General features: G+C 41.5%; 1 protein-coding gene across 4 annotated transcripts in view; it reads left to right on the top strand.

Moving 5' to 3' along the window:
* kiaa0825 (KIAA0825 ortholog) overlaps nt 1–21,943 on the top strand; it is a 105,304-nt gene that overhangs the window by 5,836 nt on the left and 77,525 nt on the right. For 3 of the 4 annotated variants that reach the window (XM_023818332.2, XM_023818330.2, XM_023818329.2), the window contains exons 3-9: nt 2,388–2,502; nt 4,268–4,925; nt 13,167–13,334; nt 14,794–14,882; nt 15,613–15,822; nt 19,666–19,931; nt 21,458–21,608. In XM_023818332.2, coding sequence (XP_023674100.2) covers nt 2,388–2,502; nt 4,268–4,925; nt 13,167–13,334; nt 14,794–14,882; nt 15,613–15,822; nt 19,666–19,931; nt 21,458–21,608 — 1,657 coding nt within the window. The remainder of the gene's footprint in view (nt 1–2,387; nt 2,503–4,267; nt 4,926–13,166; nt 13,335–14,793; nt 14,883–15,612; nt 15,823–19,665; nt 19,932–21,457; nt 21,609–21,943) is intronic. The other variant, XM_023818331.2, reaches the window with a different exon arrangement.

Raw genomic sequence — 21,943 nt, 5'->3', positions numbered from 1 at the left:
CCTCTGGGAATAAAGGCTTGGATGACTTTAAGATATTGGCGGACCATCACTGACAGTCCATCAGACCCAGGCCTGCTTCCTTGCTCTAGATCTGAAAAGCATTCAGTCCATAAATCTGGTGACACGACACCAGCGTCGCAAGGAACAAACATTCATGGAATAAAAATAATAGAAAAATTAAGTGCATTTAAAATTTCTGCCCATGGGTGAATTTATTTATTATGCCTGTTGTGCCTCTGTGCTCTGTCGTTTGCCTTTGTGTTTCATTTCACATTCTACCCAAATTAATTGCTGTCCTGGGAAATACTTGGCATCCTGTCTTAGCTGATGTCTGCCTTGCAGTAACTGTCCCCATGGAGGTACAGCTCTGAGCTGACGCTGACCAGCAACTCACTGTGATATGATGCTTCCCACTGCTGGCATTTCTGCAGTGCGCGTGTTGTGAAGTGACAGAAGTGTTTTGTGTTTGAAAACACTTTGTACTAAGTGAACATCTTTAGGGATAAATGGGCTCTTTTTGTTATGTGTAACCAGAGATGGAGGCACAGATGGAAGATCATTTAGGATCTGCTGTTTGAGCAGAGTCCATGGGTGGCACCCAAATCATCTCTGCTAATGCACAAATTATCCTTAATAAGAGAAGTTAAACATGTCAGCCATTCTGCTTTAAGTTCCCAAATTTTTAGTGAGGCTTTTTTTGGGCAATATTCCATGAATATTAACATCTGTCCATCCAGCTTCCAGTCACGGGGGATTAATAGTAACATGCAAAATGGAAATCAGTAAGTGTATCAAAATTGGCCTTTGCAATATTGTTACTGTTTCCTGATTATTTGAAGGGAAACAGCCATATTCAGGTGTGTATTTTAGATTGCACGTAGTAATTTACCTATTTAAATATGTGAACAGTAGTGTTACCTTTTTGTAATGGAAACTAAAAATTTCTATAGATTTGTGACAGGCTGAGCCACAGATTTGTTCATTTACATTTTTCAGACTTCTCTCCGTTTTATTAAAAATAATAGATAAATTCTCTTTATATTTGTCAGCAGCTCCCTGCAATTAATCAATCAATTAATCAATTGACAGAGACCAAACAAATATGGAACTTGTTGACTGCCAGGGGAAAAATTTTGTTGTCCAGCATATCACAAAAATAACAGCACAACAGTTCTTCTTGCCAAAAATGAACAGGAAAATGTGTAGCGCAGCGAGATATAAAAATGCATATAACATTAAAGGTGTGCAATTTAGCAGATGTTTTTCTATGAAGCGACATAAAAGTGAGGAAAGTTTTTCGGGTCGAACAGCCTCCCTGGAGCAATTAAGTTTTATTCATTTAGCAGAAACTTATCCAAAGCAGCATACGTTTTTGAGGAATCAGGGTTAAACACTCCCGGGAGCAACTGGACATTAATGGCCCAGCTCAGGGGCCCAACTGTGAAATCATTCTGCCAACGCTGGAATTTGAACTGATGGCCTTCTGATCACAGGCATGGTGTCCTAACCCACTGAGCCTCACAGCGCCCCAGTATGGGATGAGGGTCATGGTCAAGGGCCCAAAAGTGATATTATTACCCTGCCAGCAATGGGATTTGAACCCATGTCGGTGCAGATGCTGTCGCAGGGTCTTATCCTGCTGTGCTACACACCACCTGCTGATTGTGCGTGGTGGCTCAGAGTTGGGTTAATGTCACCTGAGTTGTATGGGGTTAGGGTCACGGCATGGACACCAGAAGCATTGAACCGATGAATGTCTGATGTGCTCAGTTGTGCATCTTGGGGATTGGAACCTGTGCTTGAGGGTCTTTCTCAGCTGAACCAGCTGTTTTCAGAGAGTAGTACAGAGTGTACTGTACTTCAGAGTGTAGAGCAGTTGCTTTTAATCATTAGCATCATTTTTAAGCAGAGCGTTTCTTCTTAAGACAGCAGGAAGCAGGGATTAAGTTTGGTTTAATTGCTTGTCATTGAAAAAATCTGTGTGGTTGCAGCTAGGGTTTGTGAGCATGAAGCGAAGCCTGCATGGCAGCCTGAGACAGCCTCACCCTCGTGCAGCATCAGCATGCAGTTTACATGCACAGGGAGCTACTAAACATTGCTGACTCTATATGTCATTTTTAATTTATCACACAGATGGGATGCAGAATTACCAATGCAGTCTTTTAATGTGGGAGGCCCACGCGTGGAGTTGGGATGATAGACGTGCGTCACTCAAAGCCCTGTCTGCCTCTGACGGCTGGCTTGCACGCGCTCTCACCAGTCCCTCAGCAGGCTTTTAGAGTCAGAATATATTGATGTCTGTGTCCATTAGCTGTGATGTATCCACTCTGCATTAAGAGCCTCGTGGGCTAACAGAGGTGATGCCCCCTGTTGTGTTTCTCCTTCAGCATCGAGCAGAGCCTGAGGGAGCTGCAGGGGACGCTGGGTGACACCAGGGCTGGGGACCAGATGAAGCCGGTCAGCACCGGACACCAGGACCTGCTGGACTTCCTCCGGGCCCTGGTAAACAGCCCGTACCTGCATCACCAATGCTCCTCAAACCTAAACCTTATCAATAAGCTTGGGTTGTTTGTGAAGTAATGGTTTAAAACTTACAAATAGTTATAACATCAATATAATAAAAATGGTAAGTTTCAGATTATAATTAAAATAAGTGCTAAAAATGTGTTTTTTTCTTATTTATTTGTGCATATTGACTTTAGTATTCAACTTATTAGCATACATGAACTAGTTTCTGTTTCCTGCTTCATTATTATTATTAGCAGTAGTAGTAGTAGTAATAGTACTACTAGTAGTAGCAATAGTCACGGGAGTAAGAATCACTAATTCACTAATGAACAATCAAGAAATACTGCACTATTATGTTGCATTCTGTTGTAGTAAAAGTATGTGGCTTATGCAAATTAAAATGTTCACATTCTTTAAAACCTTTCTATTGTGAACCTCAGAGGTATGTTGGGAGAACTGAACTTTACAAATGCCAGTTTAGGGCAATTACCACATATATCATGAAAGCTGGGAAATCTAATCTGCAGTTCAGTGCAGTGAAATAATGCCAAGGAATATGCAGTGATTTGATCATTAGCTAATTAGTAGGCTGGCAAATTATTAACTATCCCATTTCATGCCATGAAGAGCACCTGTGGGGTGGTGGGCAATAAAAAAATTCAAAGTATCATCATAATTATCTTACCACACTTACTATTATTATTTTTGAGAGTTATTTAGCATAATGCAACCACTGCACTGCCTGTGTCATCAATTCAGATATTAATGATTCAAGTTTTTTGTATAGTGTCTTATTGCAGTGACTCCGTTTTAGCTAATTGATTAGGTTGCAGGTTAAGGCCGTTTTAATTACAAATGAACAAGTGAATCACTGAAAAATCTGTATTCTGGATAGCGTGCATTTTCATTTTTGTGCAGTTTTGTGCCCTGTTACTTGTAGGACGGTGGGTCTGATTCTGATTCTGACCCCAGCTCTGTGTGTTTGTGGAGTCTCTCTGTTTGCATGGTTCCCACTAATAGTATAAGCAGTTGCAGTTTAGGTGAATTGCTGTGCCCTGTGATGGACTGGCATGGTCCATGCATATATCAGGAGTGTGAAACTCCAGTCCTGGGGGGCCGGAACCCTGCACATTTTTGGGTTTCCCCTCATTTAACACACCTGATTCAACTCCTTGTGCTAATTACCACACAGCTCTTGAGCTGAATCATTTGTGGTGGAACAGGGAAAGAACTAAGCTACACAGCCCCCCCCCCCCCCCCCCCAGGACTGGAGTTTGCCATCCATTTTACGTATAATTGTTGAAATGAGGAGTTTCTAACTCATTGTTATTGTACATGTTAATCAAGATGGAAGTAAACTTTACAGAAAATACCAACTTTGATTGACAATAGAGGAGAAAAAATGTCTTTGCACAGTCAGTAATGGTGGATTGCCTTTGATGCCTGGGTTGGATTCTGGCAATTACAACTTCTGGCAGAAGCATAAGTAGACAAATGAAAGCAGCTCTGGCTGCGATTGCATTGTTTTGTTTTTGCACTCTCTTTTGTCGCCAGATCTGTATGAAGCGTGGAACACTGGGCCGTTTTGAGTAGTGAATATGTATTCTGTAATGCTGGAAAGCAAAATGCAGCATTAGAATGGATACTATTTACATGTATGTTATTTTTCGATACATGGTGATGAATGTGGTTGTGATTGAGGCCACGGTACTGAGAAGTTTTGCTTCCCGGTGGCTGTCATGGCGATATTCTTTTGCAGCAACAGTATTTAAGGACGGAGGAAGACGGCCGAGAGGACGCGGCACTTCTCACACTGCTGAGCATCTCCTCTCGGTGCGGAGTGGCCTTTCCCAGCTTCCAGCAGCGCATGGCCCCCTGTTTCCCAGTACACGCGGTTCGAGATGAGGCAGCGCTGGACGTGCAGGAGGCCTGGGAGGACATAAGAGTCCTGCTGCGGCGCCACCTACTTGAAAAGCTGCACAGTGCAGACGACGTCGTGGATGGGGACCGAGGTGCAGAGGGTTGCATCCGGATGGCGCGACGAGTCCGCCGCTTTGAGCAGCTCCTTTTCCTTTATCCGGAGACGGAGGTCCTGTCCCGCTACCAGAACCTTCAGGTTAAATTCGTGCAGGACCTCCTGCGCGGTACGCAGCCCTGCAGCTTTGAGCGGCTAGCCGACCACTTGCGTACTGCCGCTCCCACGCTGTGCAGCACGATCGCCGCGGACCTGCACACCCTGCGCTGCGTAGTGGAGCCCAACACCCTTATAGCTTTCATCAACCAAGGCTACCTGAATACCATTTCTCAAGAGCTCCTTGTCCTCATAGAGGAGTGCTGTGAAAACGCAGTGAAAGACACCAGTACACACACCAGTAAGCCTGGGAAGAGGAGCTGCACCAAGGCCAAAGCCCAAGGCTGTGAGTCATCTAACTTTTTTTTAAACAATCAATGTTTGTGGGGAAAAAGATGAATTTTGGATAATTAAAAACATTGTAAATGAACTGTATATCAAACATTTGGATTATGTGTGACATATACACCTTATAAAGAAAGGTACTGAGACACCTGGCCATTACACCTACAGGAACTTTAATAACATCCCATTCGAAATACACAGGCATCAATATGGAGTTGCCCCCCCCCCCCCTTTGCAGCCATAACAGCTGCCACTCTTCTGGGAAGGCTTTCCACAGGATTTTGCCCATTCATCCAGGAGAGCATTTGCGAGGTCAGGCACTGATGTTGGAAGTGAAGGCCTGGCTCGCAATCTCTGTTCCCAAAGGTGTTCGATGGGGTTGCGTTAGGGCTGCACAATACCAGATCTCAATATAATCGTGATTGTATGGTGCATGTGCAATAATCACAAGGGCTTTGGATGATGGGCGAAACATCTGTCTGGACGCCAGCTTTTTGCTACTATGCGAATGTTTATTTATGTCCACAGTTGGGTAAGCAGTATGCCTGAAATACGAATGAGATGTGTATTGTGATGCCCATAACACAGTAATCTGTATAAATTTGGCATATTTTTATATTACATTTATTTGGCGAAGCATGTCGCATGCTACTATTTTGGTAAGTCACGGAAGCGATAAGCACTGAAGTGGATGTGAAGATAGTAACAGCTGTACAGCCACAGCATCTTTTAGAAAACGAGATATTGTGGATAAACAAGGTACAAAGCTGTCGGTGGTGTGACGGTTCTTTCTGCAGTTTAAAGTCCGACACGTTCATTAAACATAAGGATATGCCAAATTTATGCAGATTATTAATATTTTAGGCATACTACTAATCTGCTCACCAAATTGTGGGTGTAAGTAAACATCTGTATAGTACCAAAAAGCTGGCATTCAGACAAATGTTTTGCCTGTCATTTAAAGCTGCTGTGAGCATGCACCTTACAATGGTGATTACGTCAAGATCTGATATTGTGCAGCTCTAGGTTGAGGTCAGGGCTCTGAGCGGCCAGTCAAGTTCTTCCACACCAAACTCACCCAACCATGTCTTTATGGACCTTGCTTTGTGCACGGGGGCACAGTCATGCTGGAACTAAAAAGGACCTTCCCCAAACTTCCCACAAAGTTGGAAACGTATAATTGTCCAAAATGTCTTGGTATGCTGAAGCCTTAAGAGTTCCCTTCACTGGAACTAGGGGGCCTAGCCCAACCCCTGAAAAACAACCCCATACCATTATCCCTCCTCAACCAAACCTTACAGTTGGCACATTGCAGTCAGGCAGGTAATGTTCTCTGGCATCTGCTAAACCCAGGCTAATCCATCAGACTGCCACAGAGAAGCGTGATTTGTCACTCTATAGAACACGTTTCCACTGCTCCATATTCAAGTGACTATGGGCTTTACGCCACTTCATCCAACGCTGGACGTTACGCTTGGTGAGGCTTGTATGCCGCTGCTTGGCCATGGGAGCCCATTTCATGAAGCTCCCAAAGTACAGTTTTTGTGCTGGGGTTTATGTCAAAGGAAGTTTGGAACTCTGCAGTTATTCAGTCAACAGAGCTTTGGCGACTTTTATGCAATATGCCCCTTAGCACCTGGCATCCCTGCTCTTTTACTTTACTTTTTTTTTTTTTCCTTTTTTTTCTTTTTTTCCCTTTTTTTTCTTCCTTTTTTTCCCTTTTTTCCCCCCCCTTTTTTCTGCTCTTTTACTTTACTTATAGTCACCTGTTTCCGTAGGACTTGCTTGATGCAAAGTTCTGCCTCTGTAATCAGCTGCTTTAGCCTGACTTAGCAGAAACTGGGTCAGTAGGGTAAGGTAGTCATTTGGATGCCCTTTGCACTTACATTTTGGCTCAAGTTGCCGTTAGCTTTTATCCAGCATGTATGTACCGTTGGATTATTGTCCAGTATATTATTATTCCATTGCTGTTTTCAATCACCTTTTTTGAGGAAGCAAGTTTTATGATCAAAGGAAAAAAACAGTTGAACTTTGCGAGTAAGTACCATGGATAGGTTTTGTGAGTTACACCGTCAACAAGGTTATGGATCATTTTAATGTGAGCCTATATACATAAAGAAAGGGAATTTCACTTTAAAATGATAACTTCTGAGATTTTCATTCTTTCTAGTGGTATCACTTATGTTTCCTGTTTATTTTGCATATATGCTTTGGGAAAATGCCATTGAGGTGAGTTATCCCAGAGTAACCCCCCTGTACTCACTCACTCCTCAGGGAATATACTTCTGGGCATCTGACCCTGTCAGACCAGTGGACCGTTTAACAGTTTTCATATAGAGCTGTGGCAGCTGCTACACTTTTCAACCCCACTCTCTGGAAAGAAAACATTGACACTGTTCCAGACCAGCTGTGATGGTTTGAGCTGCTTTTTTCCTATTTCTTTGTCCCTTCTTCACCTCCTTCCTTCTTGTCCCTCTGAGGCATGTTACACCTTCCAGTACTTAGTTCGTGTTTGTCACCTGCCTATGAACAATCACAAGTAATATGATATTCACCATTTTACAATATATTACCTGTTTGTTTTTTTTATATGTAGTATTTAAATTGCTTTAGTTTATTCATCCAGAGGCAGTTAACCTATGTTCTTTAAAAAATGGTAATTTTGTCCTTCATGCAGCAAAGATTCCCATCTTTATTTCATATATAATTTTACATAAAGTTACCTTTACCTACCGGCTATATTCAAAATTATTGATTACTCTTAGTATTATATGTTTGGTTTATTATACAGATTTGTGTCTGTATAATACCTCAAATTGTATATGCTGATAGATATCTAACAGTGTAAGAATGAAAATATGTACAGTTTCTGTATTTGATTCACCAGTGCTGTTGGATTCAGTAAAATTTGAGATGTGAATATAATCTACTATGTGGAGACAGAAGCAGTACGACATTCCCCCGAGTCCTTAAGAAATATGCGTAGTATTCTCGTCTTTTTGTCAATATAGTAAATGAGGAGATTTATTGAGAATAAAATATAATGTTGGACAGAAGTTGAAACAGCTGAAATATGTTTTTATTATGAATTGCTGTGCTTTCAATTTGCCTGCAGGCTGACATTGTTTTGTAATTGCTTTAAACCAATTTAATAAACTCCGTCACCTTCCCACACAGTCCCCCTCTTTGTTGAATACGCTACTGTAAAATTGCACCCGCTAACTATTAAGCGCTGAGAGTACTTCAGCTTAAGAGATGTAGGATGCAGTGGCTGCTGGGAACGCATGAGGCTCAGGAATAGTATTTGTTAAAATTTGATAAGTGCCGCTCTTTAACTGGATTGCATGTTTCATGAGTCTGTGCCCATTATGAATTGTGCCGTGCTAGTGCATGTATTTATTTAATAACCACAGTTTAACAATTGAATATTCACAGCACTAGACCATGAATGGGTATCGGCAGTTTTCATTTAGTGGGGAAAGGGGCTTTATTCTAGACTAGATATCAGGGATATGTGTTTTCTACTAGCTGTAAGTATTGAACTGAACAGAGATGTTGAAGTTTACATATTGGGTACTTATTTTGATATGATTTACCTGTTTATTCCAATGTCCAGAGTGAAATTCTGTAGAAATGTTATTTGTTTTGTCTTTGTTCATACATACATTTCCAGTGCACTGTAATACCCCAAAATGGTCTTTTTGTTCGGGACATCTGCAAGTCTGTAACCAATAATATAACCAATACATTTTCCTCCTCCCCCTCCAGTACTAGCCAATAAAATCTGAATGGCTGGCGACCCCTAATCAGGCCGCAGGGCCTTGATGACCTGCAGTGGATGCTGTCCAGCCATGACTAACAGCATTATTGTGTTTATTCTTTAATTTAACTATAGGTATATATTCCCACCCTGAAACAATATGCCACTGAATGTACAAATTGCAGTTAAATACTGGCTTATAAAAGTGCACAACTTAAAACATACCTCTTCTTTTTAGTACCTTTTCACTACCCCTTGGAACATCAGAAATGGTGGGGAAGGGAGGATACTTTATTCAAAAAGACGGGTCCCCGGGGCATTGTGGTTAACATCTGCATCTAAGTGGATATCTCTGCTTCAGCCATGTTAACATTCCTTTGTTGTCCTGTCATTCACGGTCAGCTGGGAATACAGGGGTGATCTTACGCAGTGATAAACTTGTCAGTCCCCATCAAACCTCCTCAGAACTACATCTCAGGCTGCTTCTTCTGCTCTTCACCTAACAAATCATACCAGCATCACATTTTCCTGGTTAGGATGCAATCTCCCCGCCTCTTTTAATTTTATATATCTGCCATGAGAGGCCTGCTTTGACAGTTTGAGTTAAATCCCATGGTTAATTGGTGTTTGAAAGAGAAATGGCGGGAGTTCATGTGAAAGAGGAATTAAATCAGGAGGTAAAATATTGCATGATTGGTCATTCCCAGAAGGCGTGTGCATCATTTGGAAGAAAATATGTAATAATTGGTTTTAGGCCATGTCTGACACAGGCAATTCCCTCCACTAATGGCTCTGTTAGGTAGCACCAGGCCTTGAGGGTCAGTAAAGGACGGAGAATCGCCGAGCAGCACATGCGGTGCGGGGGAGACTGAGCGCTGAGGAAATTAAGTGGCAATAAGTGCAATCCAAAGGGGAAATGCACTTCACTGTGAGTTTAATACATCAGACAGGAGGCCTGGCAGCCTGCCACATAACAATTGTTTACCTTTTTGCTCGCCGGCTGCATCTGTTCTGTTTTGTAAGCGGTACTAAACTACCCACCCGTAAACACTGGAATCAATAACAACTGCTTGGGGATTCGTCCCCCCCCCTCCTCCCCTTTACCACCACCTCTTTCTTTCAGACCAGTTGACATGAGCGCGCTGCTAATGTCGTTTGACTTGGGCTCACGTGAGAAAGCCCCTAAAGGGATGGAGTTCAGCTTCTTACGGTAATCTGAGGGGTCCCTGTGACTAGGGAGACAATCGGGTTGCTGTTTACATTTGAACTTGAAGGGAGCCAAATGGCATATTGGTTCCTAATGATGCAAGTCAGAGTTAATAAGCAAGGATTTGTGATGTGACAGCTTGAACCAAACAAACAACCTTATATTAGAAAAAGAAAGTCAAACACTGGGATGGAAGCCCCTGGAAACGTTCTATAACCACTATGACTCAAAGAAACCCAACGGTGGTGAGGAACCTGCCTCAATGCCTTTCCCATACCCACCAAAAGGGGCCCTTTAAAACCTTAACAGGTCATTTAGTCCAATCAGGGCTGGGTGGGTTTCATTAATTGACTGCATCTGTCCATGGGGCTAGTGAACACTGGCTGTGGATTGGCTGGCCAACTCTTGTAGATTCACAAAATCTGATTGTGCTGACAGATGTTACAATGAATATACAGTGGTCACAGAAAGTCTTGGGACACTTGCTTACTTCAGTAATATGTTACAAATTTTTGGTTTTATAACAAAAATCATTACTTTATCCATTTGATTACAAAATTATATATGACTTTGCTAACAACCAGGAGATTTAAGTAAAACATTCATTTCAAGTAGTAATAAATTGAATCCCAAAGTATAGTTCTAAAAGAACGGTCCTAAGTTGAAAAAGTTCATTGACAAGCAGACACAATGGATGCTTTTTATTTAGTAACACCATGCAGTAACATAAAACACCAAGCGTTTGTGTTTAGTATCCCTTTGGGAGCCAGTGACTGCAACTGCAATTAATGGCAAGAACAGAACTGAATGGGAACTGAAAGAAAATGTCTGTGTGGAAGATATGTGCAGATATGTTAAACATTCCTTGCCAATGGAGTTATGTTATGAAACCAATATATTTGCAGCATTTTTACAGCAATAAGCAAGCATCCTAAGACTTCCTGTGAGGACTGTACATGTATGTATAGGGGCTCAGAGAGATTTGTACTTACTGTAGATCTTTTTTGTAAATAAGGAAAGTGATTTTTGAGTTGTTTCAAAAAATGTTAAACAAACTGCAAGTAAATAAATGTAGAGTGGGGCCTCAGTGAGTAGCAGGTTTGCCTCATATCTCCAGCCTTGAGGCTTTCGATTCCCCACCGATCTCTGTGTGTGGAGTTTGCATGTTCTCCTGCTGCTCTGTGGATTTTCGCTGGGTCCTCTGGCTACCTCACATAGCCTAAATGTGCAGTTAGTTATGGGCTGGCTGGTAAATGGCATGAACTGGCATCCTGTCCAGCAAGTCCCCTGACGTGTCCTTTGCTGCCTGGGATACATTCCAGTACACCCCCCCCCCCCATGTTCTGGATAATAGGTTGGAAGACAGATGGAAAAGTAAATATGGATGATAAATTTCATTACAAAACAACAGTAATAGAGGTCACTGTTTAGAAATCCTGCTTCTATGAGTAGTTATTCCTCAAATATTTCATATTATTGCTGTTTTTATGACCAGGCGGGCGATGCAAAAATTATTTTTTATAATGATTACATGCTTTACTTACAGTGAAGCACAATATTAAGGTCCAGGTTATTTTGACAGCCACCACCAAGCTTATCAAAGGGTGAATTATGTTCCTGTGAAAGCAACACTCATTTAACGTCTGTTTGTTTGTCATCTTGTGCAGTACCAGTCAAATCTTTCAGTGTACTGAAATGACTATGCATGCTTTAAACTGTATAATCTTGTTTATTAAAAGGGATGGGAAATTTGTATGACGCGCTGATGAGTTAAAATTTGAATTATTTGAATCCAAAAATACTTTAAAGATGTGGGGTAGGTGGATGCATGTGTGACTCCCACTGTCCAGCATGAAGGAGGTGATGTCGTGGGCTGTGGTTGCTCTGCTGGTGACACATGCTGGTGACCGAATCCATGGTATTCTCAATGTCCCATCCTTGCTAACTTCAGAGACCATGTTTGTGGCTGATTGGGCGCTGCTTCATTCCTCTGAAAGATAGCAACCTGAAAATTGTGCAAGAACTCTCTGGTGAAGAAGGGAAGTGAAGGTTAACTGGAACTAATGACCTGGCCCAACTAGACTCCAGACCTCAATTCCAAAGACTTTTTAGGGGTCAAACTGACAGAAGTGGCAAAGCAAAGAAAGCCACAGGCATCTTAGGAATCGCTGCAGAGCTGGGAAGACATACTGGGTGATTCCTACTGAAACTGAAACCAGGTGTTTTTAAAGCTGCTATCAAGGCAATTGGCGGCTCTTTTAAGGAAGATTTACTGCTATGATTCTGTTTATGTTTACTCTATTGTTTTTTCATTGTTTTTCTGCATTTAAAGAAATAGATAAGATGTGAAAACATTTCACATCCACAGAGTGAAAAATAAATCCACATTGGTAAAATTAAAAAATGTAAGACTAAAAGCGCATCTAGTGATTTAGCTGTAAGAATGTAAGCGCAGTCAGTCATTTATTCCTCCGTGAGGTATATTATCTCCCTTTGGAGCCTATTAATGAAGGGGTGCGTTTCCTAGGGAATTCGCCCACCTGCCTCTGCTGGTTAGTTACATCGGGCTGACACATGGATATATCCTGGAATAACCAGCTCTGAGGTCAGTCAGAGCTGTCATAGCAGGAAAGGAAGAGTGACATGTTCAAATATGGAGGAAAATCACAAATAAAGATATTTATATTCCTCCTATGATTTTATATGGAGGCAGAGCATTAAGCCTAAAACATCTTGTCATACAGTGAGACTTTTTTGAACAATATGGCAAAATTACATTAAGATCTGCTAATAGTGTTGCAGTTTTTGGAAAGCCCCTTTTAACTCAATCATCCTCTTCCTTTCATAGCCCTGCTAATGCTTCCTTGATCCAGTCCCAAATGCCTTTTTATAGGGGAACTAATTTAGGCATACGTACAAAAGTATTTGTTCGTCTGTCTGGGAGTACAGCAACACATTTCACAGTTCTTATTATCTGGCTTAATGCGTAACATCCCTTGGGTGATGGGTTTGGCAACTTAAAATTGGGAAATCCATGCTAGCGAGGTCATTTCCAGGTTAGGGAAGAGAAGTTTAAAGTTTACTCACTTTCTTCAGAAGGAAGTTTCTAAAAGTGAGAAATTTACAGGAATCAATATGTGTAATTGGCTGCGAGGGAGCACATAATGGAGAGAAAAGCACGTTCCCACTGCTCTCTGTGTGGTGTTGCGGCGCGCGAGGTTTAGTGCGGATCCCATACAGTCATGGTAATGGATGGATTTCCTGCTTGCCTTTAGCAGCCCGGGAGGCGAGTCAGAGAGGCGTGAGCGGCTGCCTGACCTCCCAGCAGCTCAGCTGCCTGGCAAAGATCTGCAGCACCCTCCTGGAGCTGGATGAACAAATGGAGCTGCTGGTGACTAAGCTGCCGTTCCTCGCCTGCCCCGGGGCTCCCTGCAGTGTGAGAGGTAAGCGACCCTCTCTGAACAGCTCCTTGGCCTGGCATTTAGGAAGGAGTTAAGTCCAGTAAGCTCAAAAGAAGGGTCAGCTCTGGGGAATCTGAGAATCTGTCACATAGCCACAATGTATTGATCACATTCAAAAAGAAGACACAAACCTTAAAAAAGATTAATGAATCCAGCAGGGATCATATTTAAACTATCTTGCACCCATATTATTTTTAATAGCACCTCTAATGTGTAATATAGTATAGGAATATCTGTAATAATGTGCAGATAAATGTATCTGTGCGATGTCATTCCACAGTAACGTTGTTCCTGGGTGCTTTTTTCAATGTTATTACTGAAATATGACAAATCACAGCTACCTGAATATAAGTGCAAAATCCTGCACCTTATTTAAGCCGAAGGGGTTACATAAAGCTCTGTAGGAAATAATATACATTACAGTCTTTCTGTCTGTCTCTCTTACAGCATTTTCCCTGTAGTGCACTTTCTGTAGTGTACTACAGCTTTTTGTTGCATATCTTTATTTCTAAACAGATCATATTACACACAAGACACATATGTAGAAACAGAGGATATACTGAGACTTAAACAGCCTTTAAAGAATAGTTATCCAATTAATTTCAACAATCAAATTGCTTAATTACTATAAATTACTGGGCTTATTGGTCAAAAAGTGAAGCAGTCTTTCCTCTCAGTCCCGTCCTTGTTTGATTCATTCTCCTACTATTAAATTGCCATGTTTGAGGTTTTATTATTGTGATTATGATTAGCAAAATGTGCCACTGAACCCTGTACTTTCATTCATATCAGTTTGTATGTGCAACTAATTCCCATTATCGCTCATTATAAGCGCTCTTAAGAATTTCTTATTAATATCTGAGTTCAAATCAGAGGCAAACCTCCAAAATTGGAAAAACACGCCTGCTTGCCTTAATTGTGTTCTTTGGTTCACTTTTACATAAAAGAGAATTTTTTATGACTGGAATTTGGATTTTATGACTTTTTCTTCGAAGATGGTTAGGATTAAGTCTTTGCATAGCTTACGTATTGGGACATGAACAGAAGTAATTAAAGTGGCATATTTTACAGGGTGCAAAAAAAGTGATTCTTCAGTGATGTGAAATTAACGTATTTGGTCACATACTGAATAAATGTGGCATTTGAGAATGTTCATTAATGTCATATATATTTTATATGTATTCTGTCCAGCTTAGCATATTTATTACAGCAATCGGTATGATATTGATGTCTTAATGACAATGCTTAATTGTTACTTTTAAAATAATTCACATTCAACGGTTAATCATCCTTGAATCACAACAATGTTCTTTTTTGCATTTACTTCCAAATACTTGTCTAAGTTACACTTGTGTGCAGTGGAAATTCATTCAGTTGGCAAGATCACGCTTTTATTTAAATGTCAGACGAGGCCCCTGACTGACTGTGTTCCTGTGCCCAGGGATCCTTAAGAAGACCAGGGAGGTCTCAGAGATGCCTGCGGGGAACGGGAATAGGTACACAGACATGCTCCTCCAGCAGAACCCTGAGGTGAGAGAAAGTGAATCAGTCTAGGAGGAAAAACAATCCTTAAAAGAGCTGTGGAATGAACAGCAGTAACCTGTCACGCATTCCCTATCTCCCTATGATTCCTTCAAAAGCTTAGACTGATCCTGTGTAGAACTTTGAGACCACATCAACTTACAATTTTTGAGGCTAATGAGGAATTTTATTAAAATTCACTAATTTAATATTTTGCATGGATCTTCTCTGTGGTCGGAAGCCTAAATAGTCCTGATTTTGTCATCCAAGATGGATAATTAGCATTTCCATGCTCCGTTCCCTGGCTTGTAGATAAGTGTCAGAACTTGACAGCTTCCATTCCCAATGAGTATTTTTATGGAAAATTCAGGGCAAGGCACAGCAGTGACTGGGGAGTTTCTGTATTTTTAATTTAAATATAATGCTTTTTGGAATGATGTTTCAAACTTTAATTAAACTTAATGAAGCTTGACATTTTTGCCATAAGTTGGTGTTGGTGAAATTCTGACCATTTGCAGAATGTGGGAATTTTTTATAGTAAAATTTCTTTGGAAATACAAAGGATCGGGAAATTAACTTTTGATTGTGCATGAATTTCTTTTGGTCGTAATTTACTCTTTTAACTAGAGTGTATTCTGTTACCTAAGAATTTCCACCGCATTTGCCGGGTATATCACTCTGGATCACAATGTAAATGTGACGTGATTTATTCATCTAAATATCTGTGCTTCTGTTCCAGCCTGTTGTTCTGGAGTTTGACTGGAGGAGTGCCTTCAGGGAGCTGGTGTCCCCAGTGGCACACTGTCTGAAAGCAGTGCTAGAAGATGCATGCTCCCGGAGTCGGCAGCAGGAGGAGACAGACACGGTCATTTCTGTGATCCTGCTTCCTCAAAGGGACTGGGCACTGCCCAGCTCCCTGGAGTCACAAGCCCCCAAAATGATTGCTAAGGCATGTACTGTATTCTCTCCATAGGTCTGCTAGGCCCAAAGATCTGGCTTGTTATAGGAACAGGCCTATTTGCAGTGTCAACGCACCAAACTGTACAGTTTAGTGCCTGTATTTCAAAGTCATTTTCAATGATATTTTGGCATTTAGCACAGTAACAGTAGTAGTAGGTCAGGGGTCTCCAACTCTGGTCCTGGAGAGCTACTGTCAAGGAGGTTTTCTATCCTACCTGGCTTCTGATGAGCCTCACCTCTTCTCAGGTAAATACCAGGAACAGGTGTGGCTCCTCAGAAGCCAAGTAGCTACGAAAACGTACCATATTAGTTTTCAGTGTCCTTGATAAATATCTTTAAACGTAAAAGCATGTCTACTCATTGTGTCACCCCCACAGCACAGTGTATACAGGCCGCTGATGCTCTCTGCTAACCTAGCCAGGCAGCCAGGTAACCTGAGCCTTCACCAGCCTCACAGAGTTTACTTCCCTGGTTTTTCTCCTTGCACAAGGCACAGGAGAGCAGTAGTTCAGTGGGGAAGGAGACAGAGGAGGCAGAACTTCAAAGGGGATGGTGACAGGGCAGGCAGGCTGTCCCCACAGTTGAAGAGTGTGGAACGAATGGGGATGGAGAGGTTTGAGTGCTGGAAAACTAAAGATAGCAGCAAATGGGCTCATGGGGCTTGTGGGGGGGGGGGGTTTGGGGGACTGACAAGGGCTCAGCCTAATTTGTAAAGTGAGGCAAGAGAATATTGATAACGCTGTTGAGGAACAGAGTTTCTTACATGGGCGTGCTTATCCTCCAGCTGTCTCGCTGGGCTCCTGTTGCAGTGATGACCCAGCCATGCACTGCACTCTTCCGTAATTTTTTGCTTTCCACTCCACCTTAGAGGACAGCTGTTGCTCTCCCTGCTGAATCCAATCTGCTCTTTCCCGTCCATTTATTTTCAATGGGGCCCAGAATGTCCTGGCCCATTTCATCCCCTGTCACTGTGGTCTGTTCTCGGACTCCGGTGGGAGATTGATAGTGTGCCTGATGTTTGGCAGCGGGCTCTCGGTCGGGGAGTGTCCAGATGGTTTTGTCCTGGCGGTGCTGATGGCACGGCGGTCCTGCACTCGCACCCCAGCTCGTAAACATTCACAAGCTGCGTACCGCTATCTACAAAACTGAAGCAAGGCTGGCAAGAGCTATAATGGCCGGCCTGTGGTAAATAGGTAAAGGTTCCTATCACACCCAGAAGCCATCTTGCACCTGAAACCAGAATGCATATCCTCACTGCTGTTTAAAACAACAGAGAGCCTCAGATGAAGGGTCCCGACTCCGGGGTTTGCCTCTCAGCTACTACTGATAGTAAATCACAAGTGTTACTCTTAATGTCTGTCGCTATCCTAAGTAATGTACCTCAGAATTTATTTCCGTTTGATCATGCGGCAGGTAACTTTGTGTATGTTTGAAAATGAGAGGCTTTCAACTCAAAGGTTATACATGCATTTATTTGCATTTAGAAACTCCCCGGGAGAGGGATCCGTTTGCCCTTTTTATGTATTCTGTAAGTTTTCTGAAAATCAAATGTAAAATACTGCAGCAGAACTTAAAACTAAATGTATACCTGGGAAAACAATGACTGGAACGACCTCAGAGCGGAAACCACGGATTTATAGTTTAATTTTCCATCAGCTATATCGTTATGTGTTTACAAATGCAGGTTACCTCAGATCACCTCTAAAATTACGCCAAATCTTTAATAATCTTTAACTTTCAATGAAAGGCTGTTAACTTCCCCAACTCTGTCTATCATTACCTGCTTTTTTTAGTTGTGAAGATAAATTTAGATTTACTTGAAATTTCAGGTGACACATTCATTTCAAGCTCACATTGTGGAATGGAAAACCCCACAGAATAACTGCTCTTACCGGCTGCTGGGATCATAACTTTCATCTTTTGCACTTAAGTTCTCTTCTAACGACGGTGCCAAGTTGTGAAAGCAGTGAGTCTCCAAGACACCTCATGGGTCTGCATCACCTTGAGCTCTGTAGGATGGTGTGTCTGTACCTAGGGAATTCGCCTTCGGCTTTTATTCCAGCTAAGCTCTTAATGACTAATGAGAGTCACCGCTGACTTAAATCTCTGTTGAATTTTGTGGTCCATTTGAAATTTCAGGTTTGCAGAAATTCCATAGAGGTATGTCCACCTGTTTTTAGAAGTTCATATGAGTGCAGTTTTATATTAGTACAATTTCATTGACAGGTTGTGTCAGATACTATATTACTAGAACCTAAGAATCGGTATCCAACTTTTCTTATTCCAAATTCCACTTTTCCATTCCAGCTTTTATGTTCAAAAGTGGCCCAAATCTACTTTCCATCCATTTTATTGAATCATAGCTATTATTGTATTCCTGGATGGGGAATGCTTACAGTTGGGACTGGTCCACTGCTGTAGATACTTTCTTGTTAACGCAATGGCTCTCAAAGTATTTTGAAGGATCTTTGAAGTTCTGGAAAGTGATCAAATTTTGAGAGACATCGCACCAAAATTAAAGCAGCACCTCATAGTGATTGCAATGAGAAGCAAAACACTTGCTCTTGTCAGCATGATAACTCAAATTGTATTTGATGGATCCTTATCAAACTGTGTGCAGACACATTGTATGGATGAAAATCTGACCGAAATTGAAGCAACACTGCTTAGTGACAGTAAAGGGAGGGGTGACTATAGAAGATGCTTGACCCAGTGAACAGAATAACTCTATTTGATATTATTACTGTATTTACTCTGATCTTTGATGGATCTTTTTACTAATTCACAAAAACATTATATGGATGAAAATCTACATCTGATACATCTGAGACAAATCACCCCAAAATTGAAGCTGAAGCCTTAGGTGGCAGCAGAGGACAGAAAGGGAGGTTGCAGAAGTTGTCTTGTGAGCACAGGAAATCTGAAAGGATGGATCTTATTCGAACATCTCAGGAACATTGTACAGGTCAGTGGTTCTCGAACTGTGGGGAATGCGATGATTTAATGAATATTTTAAAATAGAGATTATGTTTTTTTTATTATTATTTTTTTCTGTTGCTAAATTTATCATGGATAATTGAATTGCATCACCATAGCCCTGGTCTTAGCCAGTGGTGGCACATGAAAGATATGGCCCAAATCTGGTTACAAGGAGAAAAGTCACACAAGGCTGGGCTTATATTTAGGACTTTTTGGAGAGTTGGGAAGAGCGTGTGGGGTATTATCTATTCTGTTTAATAAGTGAAATAAATGTTTTTAAATAATCTGTAAACTGTCTCATTTTTTCAGGCTGATGGATAATAAATGTGTCCAGTAATTAATTGTAAAGTTTGGTATCAAATTTACTTATATCAAGAAATTATAATATATCAAAGGTAGCGTATGTGCAATGACTGACCCAGAAAGTGTGGTTACGCTATATTGTACAGTTTTACTCTTATTTCCTTGATTAGCTGCGAGAGACTTTCATGTGTAACCATTGATACATTAGACTTTTTTCCTGAGGTAGTTGAATGGCCTGATTGAGGGTATAGCAAATGTTTCCTCCTGGGATTCCAGTGCAATGTTGAAGTTACTGTATGAATCACAGTCCTTACTGCGCCACCTGCTGTCCATGCTTTGTGCCCTCGTAGAGAATTGAGGAGCTATTCCTAAATCGCTACAGGTGAAAGGACACACGTACTGATGTTTCTGTTCTTGTTTTTTACATCTGCTATTCTGTTTTAAGAATGTTGCTCTTACAATGATATCTTACATGCTTAGAGTTCAGATGAGAAAAAAAAACAAATGCTTTGCTCTTGATGGATTTTTTGCTTTCTCTCCAATGATGCAGTTCTGTGGGGACATTCTGAAGGAGTTTGATGTGCTGCTTCCTCTGGCGCTGCTGTGCAGAGATGATCCCCTGCTGGAGGTCAGGTCCACGTTTGTGGAGGTCTGCAGCTACGTGGCGTCTGCCGTTGTGGGCCGGCTGGAGGAGAGGGCCCGAGAAGTACCTTCCACGGCACCACTGAGGAACCTGCCCACGCTGTTAGCTTCCAGTCTCCACATCCAGCAGTGGCTGGGCCACATCCAGCACCAGCTCAGAGACGGAGGGCGAGTGTAAGGCATCTCTGCCCAGAGCCCGTGTGCCAGGGCCATTTGTCTAACTGAACCACCTTTACAGGTTTTTGCCTACTTGTCCCTATGAGTTCACACATTCCTCACATTATTTTAAATAAAAACAGTCATTATTAGGCTGCTCTTTCCAGGTATGTTTGAAATATTGGAAATATTATGTGGAGAATTTACCCATGGGCAGCAAAGTGGCTGATGGGGTAACAGTGTAGCCTCCCATCTACAGGACTGAGGTTCGAGTCTCACTTCCCAGATTTTTTGTGGGTTTCCAGTACTTTGATTTCTTTCCAGACTTAGCTTTCCTTCCAAAACATGCAATTGGACATATTGGCGTCTCTAAGTTCATCTCGTGTGAGTGTGTGTGACTGGCATCCTGTGATGACATGGATGTTGGAATAACAGTTTGCTTTACTCCAACAGTTTATACAGGCTAGCAAACAAAATAGTTTCAGGGTGTAATTGCATTATATGAAACAACTTGGAAGAAAATAAGTTGAATTTTCACGTGGAAGAATACTTACTGAGAATTGGCAGGAAACATTTTAGGGATATTATAGAATGCTGACACAGACAAGTTTATGCGACTATTATCCTGTTTGACCTGTGCAGCTGTGTATAGATCATCAATGCAGGGCTCCTCTTGAAGTTTATTCTGAAGGGTTACTGGGTATTGCTAATGTGTTACCCTAAAGATCCTACCCTAACAAGCAACAGCAAACTAGTTACATTGTCTTTACTGACCAAAATGAGAAAACGGATATCACATCAGTGTCAATGTATGTTTCTGACATCATGATTAACCCATTCTTAAAAAATAATTCCTTTTTTTTCCTTTTCATTTCTTCTTCTCATTTATGTCCGCAGACTGGTCTCAGCATTTTTTAATATGTCCCAGGTGTAAATTCCATACACTACCCAATTCATTTTCAATGGGAATTATTATGGATGTTTTCAGAAATATATGAATTTGAACCCTTTATAACTGTAATTTCAATTTCAATGATATAAAAAGAACATAAAAATTCATTCCAGACAAAAAGAAAATTCAAGCTGAGCAGCTTAAAAAGGGTGATGCTGGAGAAGGGCTTGCAGAGCAGGCAGATTGTTAAGGCAAGACCAGAAATACTAAAATTCAGTAATTGTGTTATAAAGAAAATTAATATCCGTGTAAGTGATGCCCTGACAGAATAATTCAACTGGAGGAGGAATATGAGTTTGCTGGGAAACAGATGTTCTCTTTCAAAGAACCAAGGAGGTGAACAGGCGGGGAACTTAGTTCCTGATGCATGTATAGGAGGCTGCGTGCAAACACTGAGGAGATGCCATTGATTAATATGTAATAATCTGTGCGGGAGGCAGTGTGTGAGACTGAAGTAGGGCCATTCAGACTCTTAGTGACTTGGCCCTCAATCTCTTCTATCTCTAACCGTCTCTCTCCCTCGCCCTCTTTCCCCCATCTCCCTATCACTCTCTCCCCTATCTCTCTCTATGCCGCTATTCCCTCTGGCCAGACCGCTTTCTCTGCTGCCCATCCAGAGGTGTCAGGAGCTTACAGAGGCCCTTCAGGACCAGCTGACTCAATACTGCATCCAGACATGCGCTACTAGCATTTTTCAGGATGCTGAAGCCCATCATTGGGGTGACACCAAGCCTTTCTATGAGGTACAGATGAAGTCTTTTTTTCCCGCACAAACTGTGACAATGTATGCTTTTTTTTTCTCTCTCACTCTGTGTGTGTGTGTGTGTGTGTGTGTGTGTGTGTATATATATATATAGATTAATCACAGGGTTGCTGTGGATTAATTTCGATTAATCACGATTAAATATCATTTATTTTTAATCTATATTAATCGCATTTCATTTTGCATGAGCAAACAGACTCAAGAAAAAAGGAAATATATATGCACTTAACATGTTTATTGAACATCTTGAACATGAGTCTGATGCATTCCATCTGCCACAGAAGTGCAATACCATGGACCCATATCAAAAAGCAA

This window comes from Paramormyrops kingsleyae, chromosome 2, assembly GCF_048594095.1.
Source record: "Paramormyrops kingsleyae isolate MSU_618 chromosome 2, PKINGS_0.4, whole genome shotgun sequence".
Lineage (NCBI taxonomy): Eukaryota > Metazoa > Chordata > Actinopteri > Osteoglossiformes > Mormyridae > Paramormyrops > Paramormyrops kingsleyae.
This window is presented reverse-complemented; position numbering and strand designations above follow the sequence as displayed.